This window comes from Acanthaster planci, linkage group LG08 (assembly GCF_054643075.1).
Source record: "Acanthaster planci isolate LZ-2023a linkage group LG08, COTS_SCS, whole genome shotgun sequence".
Taxonomy (NCBI): Eukaryota; Metazoa; Echinodermata; class Asteroidea; order Valvatida; family Acanthasteridae; genus Acanthaster; species Acanthaster planci.
In genome coordinates, this window is record NC_141784.1 from 11,669,203 (window position 1) to 11,684,103 (window position 14,901).

The 14,901-nt window shown below is 40.8% G+C and overlaps 1 protein-coding gene across 6 annotated transcripts in view; it reads right to left on the bottom strand.

Annotated features, from left to right (window-relative positions):
- The window catches only part of LOC110984185 (tight junction protein 1-like), a 65,150-nt gene that overhangs the window by 22,005 nt on the left and 28,244 nt on the right, over nt 1-14,901 (bottom strand). For all 6 annotated transcript variants that reach the window (XM_022244095.2, XM_022244091.2, XM_022244093.2 and 3 more), the window contains 6 exons: nt 14,287-14,408; nt 10,845-10,947; nt 8,727-9,098; nt 7,838-8,207; nt 6,879-6,936; nt 240-429 (listed from right to left, as the gene is read on the bottom strand). In XM_022244095.2, coding sequence (XP_022099787.2) covers nt 240-429; nt 6,879-6,936; nt 7,838-8,207; nt 8,727-9,098; nt 10,845-10,947; nt 14,287-14,408 — 1,215 coding nt within the window. The remainder of the gene's footprint in view (nt 1-239; nt 430-6,878; nt 6,937-7,837; nt 8,208-8,726; nt 9,099-10,844; nt 10,948-14,286; nt 14,409-14,901) is intronic.

The window sequence follows — 14,901 nt, forward strand, 5'->3', positions numbered from 1 at the left end:
CAACAGACTGACCTTCATGTGTCTTTTATCCAGTCTGTCTGAACAAATCTACTTCAATATTCCAACAAATAGGCCACAGATGGTCAGACTACTGTACGTCTTGCTTGACTGCAATTTCACTCTCTATACCTCCACACACAACATGCATGCAAATCCAGCTTGCGTAAAAGGAAGATCGCTACCCACCCCCAAGAAAAAATCTTTAGATAAAGAAAAATTAACATTTAAGAGAAACTTACATCCACAATGCGGTCACCGACGCGAATCCTGTCCCCGTTAGGACCGGTGGCCATAGAGGCATTGCTGTTGGGCTGAATGCGTGCAACGTACACGCCAGAGTCGTTGCCGCCAATGATCTGGAGCCCCACGCTCTTCCCCTTACGGAAGGAGATCAGCCGGTCCTCCCCTTCCACCACCTCATCTGATATGCTGCGAATAAAACACGACATTCCCACAGCATGAAATTACCATTTTTAATTGGCTTTTCGTCTATCTATAGGTACATCAACGTACAGAAAAAATAGCTCACAAGCATGAAATTTGAATTCTGGAATTTTCTTGTCACACATTCTGTACACATCAAACATTTGTATTGTTCATTTTAGCCAACAGTTTCGATGTTAGCACACTTGCAGTGTTATAACGCCAACACCGTTCTGCTTGTTTCTGCTTTTTTTCTCCTTTTTTTTTGGACCACTGTAAGAAAGCAAGGAATTTGAAAAGAATGGTGTAAATTTCATGCTGGTGAAAATCTCATGTTTTACACACAACTTGTTTTTTAAAATGCTGAAAAAACGGATCAATTTGTCCCCCAACCAACTGGCGAGAATGACAACATGGAGCAATTCTACCGACTGGGCCATCAGTAATCGCAAAGACTGAACATTTCATGTAACTATTTTGAAGCTGCATGCATCCAAACACATGTGGTTCCAAGTACTGCAGTTTGCTGCATTGTTTTGCCCCAAATCCTGGTTTTAGAGAGAAACTTTGATGTGTAAACGCAAACCAATACAATTTGTCAAGAGTACTTCAAGATTTTTCTTTTTGTGGTTGTTCTGGTAAAAAACATTTCAGTGGATAATCCAATCCTATGTATGCATTCCACATTAGACACCACTGAATTATACAAATTTCAATACATAAATTTCTGAAGAATGCAAAACATGAAAATTTCCAAAGCATGAAATATGGAGTGAAAATAAACCCTCAGCAAAATAGGTTAGTGAATTCTGTTAGTAAACGGTTAATTTTTTGTTTTAAAGGAATTCCACGCATGTTCATCTTCAACAACAGCCCATCACCAGTCACTCCAAAACATGAGAAAATTGCCACAAAAAGAAGCAGCTTTGTCTCTTAATTCTGTTTCCTTTCAAAAGTTGGCTGGACTTCATACAACACTTCTTAATTAGAATTTGTTGCAGTCTCTCTCTGAGGCAGGACAAGTTATACATCCTAAACAAGAGTACCAGCATGTTTGATATCATTTGCATTGTAAAGTCTTCCATTCAAGTGGCCAATCGCTAAAACAACGGGGGGGCCAGAGAGAATACAAAATTTACAACTTAAAGCTTGTGTTACCAAATTTAAACAGACATATGTTCACAAATGAAGCGTCACATTTCAAACGGTGAATGCATTATACTCCACACATGCGTACGTGTATTGTACTTGTCACTCAGTCACTCAAGGCTGGAACAGAATCTTCACAACATCACTTGAATGATCCAAAAGAAGACACATGTACGGTACGTATACATGAACATGTACATGTAACTAGAACAAAATAAAGTTGAAACAGAGAGTCTTGGTTCAACATAATCAAGGAATCATTTATTATCAAGTCAATGATTTGTCCAAATAATATCAAAGTAAGTTGGGCAGCATATTACAAACTGATTACGTAGCATTATTTAGTACATGTGGCTTGAAATTCTTAGTATGAGTAAACGAAAACTGGCTATGTTAAAAATACAACCACTTCAGACTTTATTCTTTATGTACCTGCAAATCTACATTTTATCGTTTTTATATTTTCTGAAGAAGATTACAAATGAAAAATTAAGAAAGAAAACATCTGAAAGCAGTATAAATCAGTTTCCTAAACTCAGAGAATTACTCGAGCAACAACTGCATGTACAATGTAGGCAATAATTTTTTAGAAAGAAAAGCAGTTTGACCTAAATAGACTAACCTCAAATAAGATCTTACTGCTCTTGTTAAATTTCACCTCAAGCATTCTGAAATTACACACACCAAGTTCAGGGTGTGATTCATGGACGGGAAATTGAGCGAAGTGGAGTCACTGTTTAATACGTCATCTGTCATTAACCAACAAGCCCTACAGAGGTAATATACAGGTAAAATTACAGTATACAAATTATGAATGTTTATGAGTGCGATGGTAAGAATAACTGCATGAGGTGATTATTCTTACCACTGCACGAATGCGAAACATTCATTCTGTTTTATACCACACCTGTATAAATCCCCATCATCTGATTTTCTGAGTACAGCTGGATTAATTAACGGATTCACAACTGGAAGTTGTCCAGTTGTGAATCTGTTAATTTTTTGATATGATTTTCCAAGCTTATTGAATCGTTTGGCAGAATTTTATCTGGTTTTTTTTACGTCGGCAGCATCAGCATTACTTATGAAAATAAGTTCTAATGGTTATTTTGTAGAATTATGAATAGCGGAGCTTGATCGCTTGTCATTTTACCACTAGAAGCTGCAGTGCAATCAATCTGGAAGTGTTCGTTATTCGTTTCTAACTCACAGTTGTTGTATACATTTTTTGCACTCTGCATGCATGTCGCATACGCGTCATACACGTGCTGTGTGTTGGTACAAATGCCATGTGATCAGCTATCCACGAATCAGATGACAGGGATTTTTGCAGGTGTTGTATAAAAGTCATTATAACACATAATTTAGAAAAAACATTTGGCAAAACTAAAAATTAAAGTTTGCGTTTGCATGGATTTTACAGAGAACAAAATCTCTGTTCTCATCATTATTATAAATATGACAGAACTAATTATACACATCACTGATTCCTATTTCTCAAAAAAAATACAGAAATGCTTATTAGAAATGTACATGTACACTGCCAGCAAAATCAGTAAGGGATATAAGCCCTGTTACGTATATTGTACATCAAATGATAATTGGTTAATATTAACAATTTAAGCCAAATGTACATAGCATTTATTTCCTAGTCTTTGGTTAAAAGCCGTAAGCTACATGTACATGTACCCATAGTGTATATTGAAATAAAACTGAGAAACCCTGGAAAAGGATTCAACTAAGAGGATCTATCGCAAGCCACTGATGCAAAGCCACTGATGCAAAGCCATTCAAGGATAAAATAAGACTACTGTCGTCGTTTTACAAATCACTAATACAACCTGAACTTGCCTACACAGCAGACAATGCTCTTTTGACCAATACTGCATATATGTACATGTACATGTGCACTAGTGAATTTTCACCAAGGGAATTAGTCACAAATCACAGATAATTTGTATTACTTTGATTCAATCCCACACACAGCTTTCTACAAACATGACCTATTTTAATAAACAAAAAATGGAGAAACTAAATGAATTTGCACTTAGGATGATGCTGGCAAAAGGGGGAATTTCTTAGAACAAACATGAGCTGCATTATCTTATTTAGGGGACCACGTCTGGGTTTTGATGACAAACACAAGGAGATTTCAATAACATGGATGGAATCAACAAACACTGGCTTGGGATTTATGTACATGTATGTCTAAGAACCACTAGACCCTAATAAAACTTATGTAAGAGACTCATCTAAACAAAGGTTGTGAGTTTGGAGCACACAGCAAGGCCACACACTTTGGCACTGTCTATGTTCTGTCAACAACAGTAATACAAGTGGAAAATATTAATCTTCATCATGCTCAATATCTAGTTCCCAGTCTCAGTGCACAGCCTGTGTTTGACTACGGCCTACAGCACGTTTTGCCAAACAGCTAGAAGACCAGAGGACCGTTGAATTCCATTGAATATTTGGACCTTTATCCTACACAAAACACTTAAACTTGTACAACTTTGACCTTAAGGGATGTACATGAACTAAGTTACAGAGAGTTGATTTGAATGTTACTTGGACTTTTGACTTTGTATGTGCATACATGCACACAAAGATAAATGTAGAATGGTGCTCGAAGTCACCAAGTGAACCTTACATAAAACTGGCCTGAGATCTAGATTGCTAACCTATCAAGGGATCAATTTTTTTACACCTTTGCTTCCTATCAGCGACGACATCTGTTCATCTACAGGCGACGCAGACCCCTGGAACAGAAGTTACCGAGCCAAACTCAGGATGGAGTAGTACTCAAACCCGCTCTTTACCAGTAGTCTCGTTCGTAGCGTCTGTAAAGTTGGTTAATGATTGAGTTCGGACCATGCATGCGCCAGGTTTTGACTTCCCCCATTCTTATTCACTTTTTTTTTTTCAATGGGGGTGTCTATGCACATGCAACACTTCGCGGGCATGGCAGGAGGCGGGCGATGCTGACGTTGTTAGAGAGCGGTGGAGCGCCTGATGAGAAGATGCCGGTGAGGTGTGTCATGAGTTAGAGTGATGATGGATTAAACCGTGGTCAGTGCAAAAAAGGGCTGCATACAAATCTAAGCCACAATTTCAGTGTTGAGGAGAGTCCACTACCACTCCGTCACAAGTCAAACCCAAGTCAAGACACTCGTCTGGTGTCAGGTAGCAATCATACAATACACAATGTATTTGCCACGCTTCAGTTGAACAGCTTGTGACTTGCCACTATATGCAAATGACTTGTGACAAACTTGTGAGGACCTGGCATGTAGGTCCAACAACAACTGTGTACAATACATGTATCTCAAAATTATCATGACAGATACATGTGGATGTGTTTGATTACATGCAAAAAGATCATAACGAACACTGTGACAGAAAATTGTACCAACCTTTTTGCAGTGACAAGATGACAATAAATTTACTTTATGCACCCTAAACTCTCTCAGAATCTGTTAACTCATCACCTCGTAAGCCTGTGGGTTTTTTCGCGAGCTTTCAGACAACACTGAGTATAGTGTTACAATTACACAATGGTGTAAGGGCCACACCCTCCATTCAAGATTTGAAGCACAAAGTTTCAAGTCATCCTGAATTTATCACATTTTCTGCATGGTGCTGAAGCCAGCAAAGAACACATTGTTTGCTCCTAAATATTCTCAACTTGAATGAATGCCCTTGCAGTAAAGCTACCAGTCAAGTGTAGCCAGACCTTCAAAAATAATCTTGGCGCCCGCTTAACGCATGTAAAACACACCCACATACCAATAAAAATACCAATATTTCCCAAAGCTTTGATGAGAGAAAAAAACTCCTGAAACACTTCAAGTATCGGTATAAAAAATATTTCCAGTTGGCTTGCACAAACTTATAGATATATGTGTATTATTCAGGTGAATCTAGGAACGGGGATTTGGAAAATATCAAAGGTTGTCATTTTACATGCATGCACATGTATTAAAGTTCACAGCAAGCTGTGCATTCATGCAGTCAGTAGGACATGAATTTCAACTAGACTACAAGTACGTATCTAGGTACTTCGGGCAACTGCACGAGGGACATCAAGGTAATAGTACCCGTCAAAAGAAGCTCCAAATTGTGCTCGTGAATAAAGTGGTCTCAAGTGTTTAGACTGCTACGAATACTCAAAAGCACATGCATATAGTTATGATGGAAATACTGAAGCCATCAACAAGGCCTGTGCATGCAAAGGTTAATAGTTACATGTAGATACAGGTATACATGTATGGGACTATGTATGTACCGGTACCAAAAAACTTGCATACTAGTGGATATAAATGCTGTGGATAATGCATCTACACGTACAAGTTCATCAATCGTAGCTTGGAACACACAGGGAAAAATCTATTTAAAAATGAATGACAAAGGTTTCGAACCATCACCCTTTGGACAGCTCCTCCAACTACATGTGGTTTTACTGAACCTCCACAGCAACCAATTGAGTGTGTCTTTGTGTGTTAGTGTATGCGTGGAACTGTGAAGTGAATAAGAAGCTTCTGAAAGGTACAGACACGTGCAGGTGTAATGGATATCCTCTACAGAAGACCACGCAGACTTTCCCAGATTCAACCGTTATGAACCAAACATAAAAATGTCCAACACATGTTTTCATTGTTAGTGCTCAAAAAGCCCCACGCTGCATAGTTCCCTTTAACTACCTTAAAGAAATTGAATTGTGACCCGTCACAACAAAATGAGCATAAAGTTGCATCTCACTCTTCCCATTATGAGAGTTCAAAGTCAAAAATTAAAGGGGAGGGAGCCAATTTGGTGGTTCTGTGATATTTGGATAGAGTAACCCGTCTTCCATTAAATTCCGAACTTTAAGTAGCATCAGATATTTAAAAAACATTATTTTCTTTAGCAATTTTGACGATGGCATTACTCCTGCCTCATCCGAAATGTTAAAACAATGTCAGAAACAAAGACTCAAAGCTGTCTGAATAATGTCACATTGTCAACCTATATTTTTACCCTATGTGTGAAATGTACATGTATATGTACCATAGGAAAGCTCTTTTTTTCTACTGAATTAAAAAATACCAATATCTCAATTTTTGAAAATTCCAACTTTCAGCTCATTTTGTGGTGACAGGTCACAATTTTGGACGATAAAGAAACAAAAATAAAAGCCATACTGTGTGGAGGGCCAAGTCAGTTCTAAAATAACCCCCCCAAAAAGCTGAAAAGGGACTTGAAGACTGACTTTAAAGTCTACGTCATAATCAAACAGAAAAGCTAAATGTAGGGTTGGATCTACTCACCCCATGAATTCCTGCTTGCCCGGGCTTGGGGGCCTGGGTGGTGGCAGCTCAAATTTCTCTGAAATCAACAACCATAAAATACATCGTAACTGACTCACTTGTGACTGTGGTGGAAGTCAAACCCCACAACAGTTGCCATCCCAACAAAATTCCAAACTAGATGCACTTTCTACAACAAAGCTTACATACAAAAGTTGATATGGTGCAAACCCCTTTTTCCATACAGTTTTATGGAAAGGAGAACTCTACTTTCTTGTTTGGAGTGTTCTGCAATTCTCTAAACTTCATTACAATTACAGGTGCAATTCTCTGCTTTCAACTTTCAAGGGGACATCAAGCCTTCCATGAAGTAACTGTGGCTGGGCTCAACCTTCTTTTACACTGTAATATCTTACAAAAAACCTTTTGGTGGATTCTGAAGGATATGGGAGGGTTGGAGTTTATTGGACTAGGAAGACTGTACAGCTGTGAATATGGACCAATGGGAGCATACAGCTTCTAGACCTTTCAGGGGATTATTCTGACAGCAGGTGTCTGCTACTATACAACACAGACCTCTGTACCTGATACTGCCATACTTTGTTTAGGAGTGTTTCCTATGGTACTCAGTGGACTGTGGGCTCCACTGGCTCCATGGGAAAGTGCGCCTGGAAACAAAGTGTGCCTTCATCAGTGCATAGTCTATAGGGGCCTGTTGCCCCTACATATATGTGACAGTTATCAGCAATGGCTGGCAAAAGGTGTCTTCAAAAGCTAGGCACTCCACTTAAACTGTACAATAACTCCACGCTTGGCTTGACAGATTTTCATATCCTGTGATTTAAGTGCATTACAGAGATTTTCGAGGCTTGAAGAATCTTTCCATTACATCTGCTGCACTGTGCCTTAGCCATATATCATCATCAGCCCGGTGAGAATACAATACCACAAGTACAAGAACAGTCCAGGTGAGCGCATACCTCCTCGACGCTCCGCAGCTGGGAGAGGCGGTCGTGGGGGCAGGGCACCTCCCAAGGGGTCACCATCATCCTGGTCGTAGCTGGGTGCCTCATTCCGGAGCATGGGCGGCAGCTCCCACCCTTCCTGTTGCTGCTGGGGCTGACTCTGTTGGACCTGCTGCTGCTGCTGCTGGATGTAGCCTCCTCCCTCGCCACCCTGGCCGATGGACAGGCGGTCCAGGCGATCCGAACTGCGTGAGATGTAGTTGGGCGTGGAGAAGGTCGGGGTCTGGGGCTCCCGGATGATCTCCAGGTTCAGTGTGTTTCCGGAGGTCTGGATGATGCGCTTGGCGTCGGCCAAACTCAGGGTTTCCACCGGGTAGTTATTTATCTGGAGACATGAATGTTTCAGATCAGTGCTTACTGTCCCTTTTTTTCAATTCAGAAATAGTTTTTTCCACTCCAAGATTTAAATTTCAGGCATTGAGGGACATCTACATTTCGGGTACATTTCTTTGGACTTTTGAAGAACACACTAATAAGCAAACACAAGGCAAAGAAATAAGCAAACATGGGTTTTTTTGAGACTCTGAACAAATCACATAAATGGATCTCACAACATTGTACTGTGGGGACAAGGTTTTATGGAAATATGAAATATGGTACAAAATAAAAAGGGTATCAGTTCAATATGATCACAAATTGGCAAATCTCAATCAACTACTTGATCACGGCAAGTACAGTTATTGACTTCTCTGTGACCTTTTCAAAGTCTCATGCACAGCAAACAGGGGTTTGTTGAAGAGGGAATCTCATCATCTGTGACATATTAACTCTACCCATCTGCTTCGAACAGCAAACTTATTTTGAGTGTTCCATTTAGGTCCTACAGGTAGGAGCAACTCCTTACCTTCACGATGGTGTCCCCTTTGTGCAGCCCCTGGTTGGATGCCACTCCGTACTCGCTCAGCCCCTGCACATACAACTTCCATCCCAGCTGCATGCCGAAGCCCTCGTTGCGGGTCTTGCTCAGGACCACCGTCTCCCGGGCGCGGCCATTCTGCGAGGACGTCAGGGAGAGCTGCGAGCCCGAACGTGGGCCCGGCGGCTGGGATCGGGAGCGGTGGGTGGTTGGGGGCGTGTAGTAGGACTGGCTGGTGGAGGCGGCCGACTGGCCGCCCGGCGTGCCGTAGTCCGGCTGGGTGAAGCTGGGCTGGGCGTAGGCTGGCAGGGTCTGTGCTTTGGAAATGGGCTGGAAGGTCTGCACCCTCCGTCGAAAGTCCTACATGTACACGGAGAGATACAGAAAAGACTTGTATAATAAATGTATGTCTACATGCATATTATATATGTCCATGCATGTGTATTTAGTTCACTGTTTTCAGGGTTCACCAGGTTCAAAGTGATACATCTTTCCAACACATGCATTCTTCTATGTAAACTATTTCACATCCTCTGTGAGTCAAGTGTATATACTTCTCAGGACGGCTGAGGGTGTTGTTGCTGAGTGTTGGTCAGGAAGGACACGGTTCACTTTCCACGTATAGGCTAACCCTTCATATGGTACCAGTAACACAAAAATTGAATACAAGACGCATTTCAAGGTATATATCTGGTTTTAAAAAAACAACAAAAAGCATACAGGTAGACCCTTTAAATTAAATTCCTGGACCATTATACTGGCCTCATTCTCAGGCAAAGTATGTCTAGGTACAGCAGACTTAGACACCCAAGGGCAATGAAAATGAGACTTTCCATGTACATTGTCCTGCACGAAGGATTCATCAACTCCATCCTGGTACCGCTATGGTATGTGGGAAGTTTGCTGTGGAATGCAAAATTGACCCATCAAAATGCCAACCTGATAACATGAATCTCCCAACATCAGATCATCTTGCTGGCCCGCTGTGTTTGTTACAATGGAAAGCACATGCATGCTTATGTGTGCTTGTGAAAGGTCTTTTTTTCTTCTTTTCAATCAGTTGATTTGTATAAATGCATTTTCACAAAAGAGCTGTTCCATGCAAATGCATGAGTGTAACCCTAACCCTCCTCAATCCTTCACCTGTTGGAGGACTGAGGAGGGTTAGGGTTAATTAACCGTGAAGGAAAGAATGATACAACAGAACCAAAATACAATATTTGGTGCACACCCATAGCAAGTGAAGTGTACTGATATTAACAATCAGCATCTTTTTTTCTTTCAAGCATGGATCTGTGTATTCACCAAGCTCAGGTTACAGTTCTACCCATATGCATGTGTCTACCACTGGCTGGCCATATAAATATGCAGCTGTTCAAACATACAATTCCCTGATATTCCTACATGCCAACACATACATAAAAATGAACAGACCTCTAGACTGCATACACACCATATAAACATTAAGCCGCAGACAGGATAACCTCGGTGATTTGCCACATTGCATATGGATGGATTTCGATGTTCTTCACATGCACTTTGTTGTGTTTTTTTGGTTATTAAAAATACAGCAGCACATATCTAACTGCATCACTGACAAGTTGTAGAAACCATTCCAGCACTCTAAATGCACATATCTGCAACATTTTAGCACTCAATCAGAAAGGACCAACAAGAATTTGACTGATTCAAGAATTTCCAAATCACCTTAAGTGTACGTGGACTAATTTGCTAAACACAACTGAAAGGCACTTTACTGAAGTGTTACCACACTACCCTCCATGCCTACTGAAGTGTTACCACACTGCCCTCCATGCCACAAACAATCTAATGCATGCTTATTTTGCCAAACCGGAATCTCGATCCCTTTATCAACAGATGTGGGGAGGGGGAAATTGAAGGATTGAAACTCAAAGTTTGACACTAAACATGTAGGAAAGTGCAATTATGACAGCTCCTAGGTCATCAGTGGGTTAGCCTGGCCAGTTGACATTTTGGAGAGGTGATGGTGGAGAGGTGTAAAAAGGAAAGGTTACTGAGGGCTGTGGTTGGGCAAAAGTGTAAGGACTCAGTGGAGTGGGAGGTCGGGTGGAATGGGGTACTCACAATGTCCACATAGCTGCCAGCACTCCGTAATGCTCCCACTGCCACACCATGGTCCACGTTCTCCATGTTGATTCCATTGACCCTCAGTACTCTGTCATTTTTCCTGTGTTGAAAAAAAAAAATCGGAAAATAAAAACAAATCCCGCAACCATTATTACATTAACCCACCATCAGTGACACAGGAAAGTAAAAAAACGAAAAAGGAGAGAACAAAAATGTGCGATTTTTTGGGGGGGGTATAAACAAAGGTCCCCTAGATATGAAGGATGGGACACTGACCCCTCCAAGTGTTGACATGAGCATGTAACATTCAGCAGGTACCCCTACAATATAAATTCTGCCTCCTTGGCAAAGCCAACACCTGTCCTGACACTGACAGCCAGGTTAGGATTGGCTTTGCAGTTGTGTTCAATAAACAGGACCACTATGGACAAGATGACAGCTGGTGACTGTAGACACTTCCATATTCTCTACTCTGCACATACACTTCAATTTACCCCTTAACAATCTTTGGGACCCACCTGTTTTGAAAACAAAACTGAGAAAAGGTATACATGGCATTCTGCTAACACATAAATAGCTAATTGATGAGGACCTCGTTTTCAACTTTTCTGCCTCTTTAAGAACACCACCTTCACCTGTCAAATACCAGTGCATTGGAACACTGCTATAACGAACACGCCGGGGGTCCATGCTAAATGTTCGGCACAGCGGTCTTTCAGTATAGCGAAATTAACTGCCAAGCGTTTCGTTGCCAAGTTGAATAGTGCCCTCTCTTTTCCAACTGAAGTGCACCCTCTTGTGATACCATGGTCCATTGTTTTCGTGATGTTTTGCCGTTGCATTCACATTTAAGGTTTCTAAAAATGTATCTGTTGATGATTTTTGTATTTTGTAAAGCCTAAGTTACAAAATTGTTTTCAAGTTTATCCTAAAAGTCGTGAAGCTACCACTCAGGATCGATCTCTGATGCATTCTGTGGCGAATCTCGGTGGCTTGTGTATCAGTGGCGCCCTCTTTAGACTAATGTTAGTGCAATGCCACGGTGCGCGTGTGGTTTTCTTCCGCACCCGATCACGCGGACTCGCAAAACCAGCGTCCATTCAATACCATTGGCAGCTTTCCTGTGCGTGCCCTGGCCGTCACTAGTAGAAGATGACTTTGAACAAGTGCGGACCAATGTACCCAGTTTCTCAACTAGTTAATTACAATTAACTCTTCAACAACTAGTGACTTTCCCTTCTAATGCTTGGGAAATGGCAGCCACTTGTCACCCTCCAACATAAAAAAACCCGACTGTTTTATCAAGTCGACGTTTCGGAATTACAAACAGCAAGTGCATAGCGTTCGGTAGATTTTGTGCACAAAATATTGGGACTCAAGGACGATGTTCGGTACAGCCGAATGTTCAGTATAGCGGTGTTCCACTGTACTTTAATATACACATGCATGCTTGCACATGTCCCACACAGACTGAGTCCAACATAGACAAGAGTACATGCATTACTAGTAACCCTTCTCAAGATGTGCTTCCAGAATGTCCAGTATAGTTCAAATATCCTAAATACAAAATCAAAACCCTTTGCATCCAACCAACAGTGCCTATGGGAATACTACCTACTGTACCAAGGGACCAAAAGATGACAATAAATTCCACTTAAATGTATAAATAGATAACTTTTGACATGAATCGGTGGTGGCGGAACATTCCGCCACGGTCTTTAAGGATATGAGTAAGAAAACCCCAGTTTTCCCCACAGGTACCACCTCATAAAGCTGATACAGCTTGATTTGATTTACAAGTATCAACTCCTTGACCCAATTTGGAATTCTTTCCATCCTTTTTGTTTTTTAGAGTAACAGGACAATGCTTTCTTTTCAACCCTCTCCCAAATAGGGCCCGCCGATGTATCAATACTGCTCGATTAGTGGCCGTCACTTATCACCATCAAAATGAATATTGGCAATCTCAAAGTTTTAATCATATCAAAATATCTAGAATCCTGCTATTGGAATGATATTGAAAATATCAAAAACAAGACTGATAACTGACAAAATATACATGTATCTCAAGTTTGAGTCCACATGGTTATGACATTTGCCGCCTACTGGAATTCATGGACTCCACTGCCCAGAAAACCATCAGAATGGACGCATTTTTCTTCCACTTGTTGTTATTAATGTACAAGTAGATTTCGGGTAAAAATACAATTTTCCAAATTTTTATATCGATCTTAAAGTTGTTTCATCATTAATGGAAACATAATAATTTAAACAAGTTGAATTGTGTTTAGTACAAGTACATGTATGTTATTCTTAATTCTTAACATTTTGCACCATATGCATGAGTACAGCATGCACTGCACTACACCCACCATGACCTACATCTAGGCCAGCAACAATAACTGGGCTAATGCAAAAGCCAGGGCTCCAGTGCCGTCACACGGCAACTCCAAAGAGCCAGTGATTGGACTGTTCGTGCGTGGGCTACAATTGGGTGAGAGATAGCAATCAGGTAATCTTACAATTACAGGCCTGATCTTGCAACTTGTCTAATCACAATGGTAGTGTGCTATGCGCACACTGTATCCCAGCGTGAAAGTAAGAAGTGTGCTACGGAGTAATGACTCATGAAAAACTTTATGGAGGTATTCATGAGCTTTAATATCCTTTTCTCTTAATGGGAATGAAATGTGACTTTTGAGATAAACTGAGTTTCAAGCTATCCAGTTTGGAATAAAGGAGAGTTACTTTACATACGATATGGAGTTTTTAAAGATCTATGACATACTGGGTACATGTACTTGACATCTGATATATTGATTATCAAACAATCTGATATCAACAGACCATAATCCAAAATAATATTCAAGATCTCTAATGTTTGAGCGACACACAAATGCATCCACATTGCAACCATCTTTTAAGCCCTACCTCCAGCCCATAAACATCAGCTTTCTGAAGTACATGTACTAAGCATAGTCCCCCTGGAAAAGGTTGAGTATGAAACCTCCACAGGAATTTGATCTGGTTGACCGACATGTCACTCTTTGATGGTGACTGGTTGGAAAAAAATTCAGTCCCTTTTCGCAACTTTCTGATCCTGTTGATCACTTGTGCTGATACAGTGAACAACTGTCAGCAGTGGTGATGGAGTCCGCAACTTCTAGTATGCCACCGGGGATCATGGTATCCAAGGTGGAAGCAAGTGTGCCATACGCCCATGGTTATGTAAACCCATGTGCAAAACCACAGCAAGTGGGTTTTTGTTTGATTACATCCATGGGCATCTGAACCAGGCTATATCCTGTAATACTGACAAGATTTAAGTTACTATGCATCTACTCAATCTGGAATGTTTTACTGACAGGGCCATGTTGAATGACAGGTGATTTGCATGTTAAAACTGCCAAAGACTATAAGGGAGGGAGATTATACTCACTTTAGTTTGCCATCGGCAGGGCCATTGGGCAGGATGTCCGACACTATGATGGAGGTTTCTCCAGTTGCTGTGGGTTTGTCGATGCCGCCAATGACGGCCAGACCAAAACCACAGTTTGGCCTCTGCGAACAGAAGGGGAAAAACGGTTCAATAAAACGATGGAAGAAGGAGGGTGAACTGTGCAATTGCTTGTCATCTCAATTATCCCATAGGGAGTCAAAGAAAAACCCTACCCCCCCCCAAAAAAAAATTCATTACCCAATTTTACATGATTTATTACTGTAGGGCCCAAGTCACCCATACATGTTGTTTTCAATGGGCTTCCACCATGTCAGGAGTTCACTGTGCATACAATGTAGGAAGGACACTGGCACAATCAGTCAGGTCATTAACAACTAAGTCATGGATGTTTTAAACAAAATCTCTGGTATCAAATTTGAAGGAAAAGAAGAGAAATACAGCTCGTTCAACATTCACTGATATATTTTTTTACAGATCTGCTATGGATTTAAAAAAAATACACCTTTGTGTCTCAGTTCATCTTATTTTCAACTCGTTTCATTATTTCAAAGGCTTTTTATGCTAATGAGTTTTCCATAGTCGTACAAAACTGCG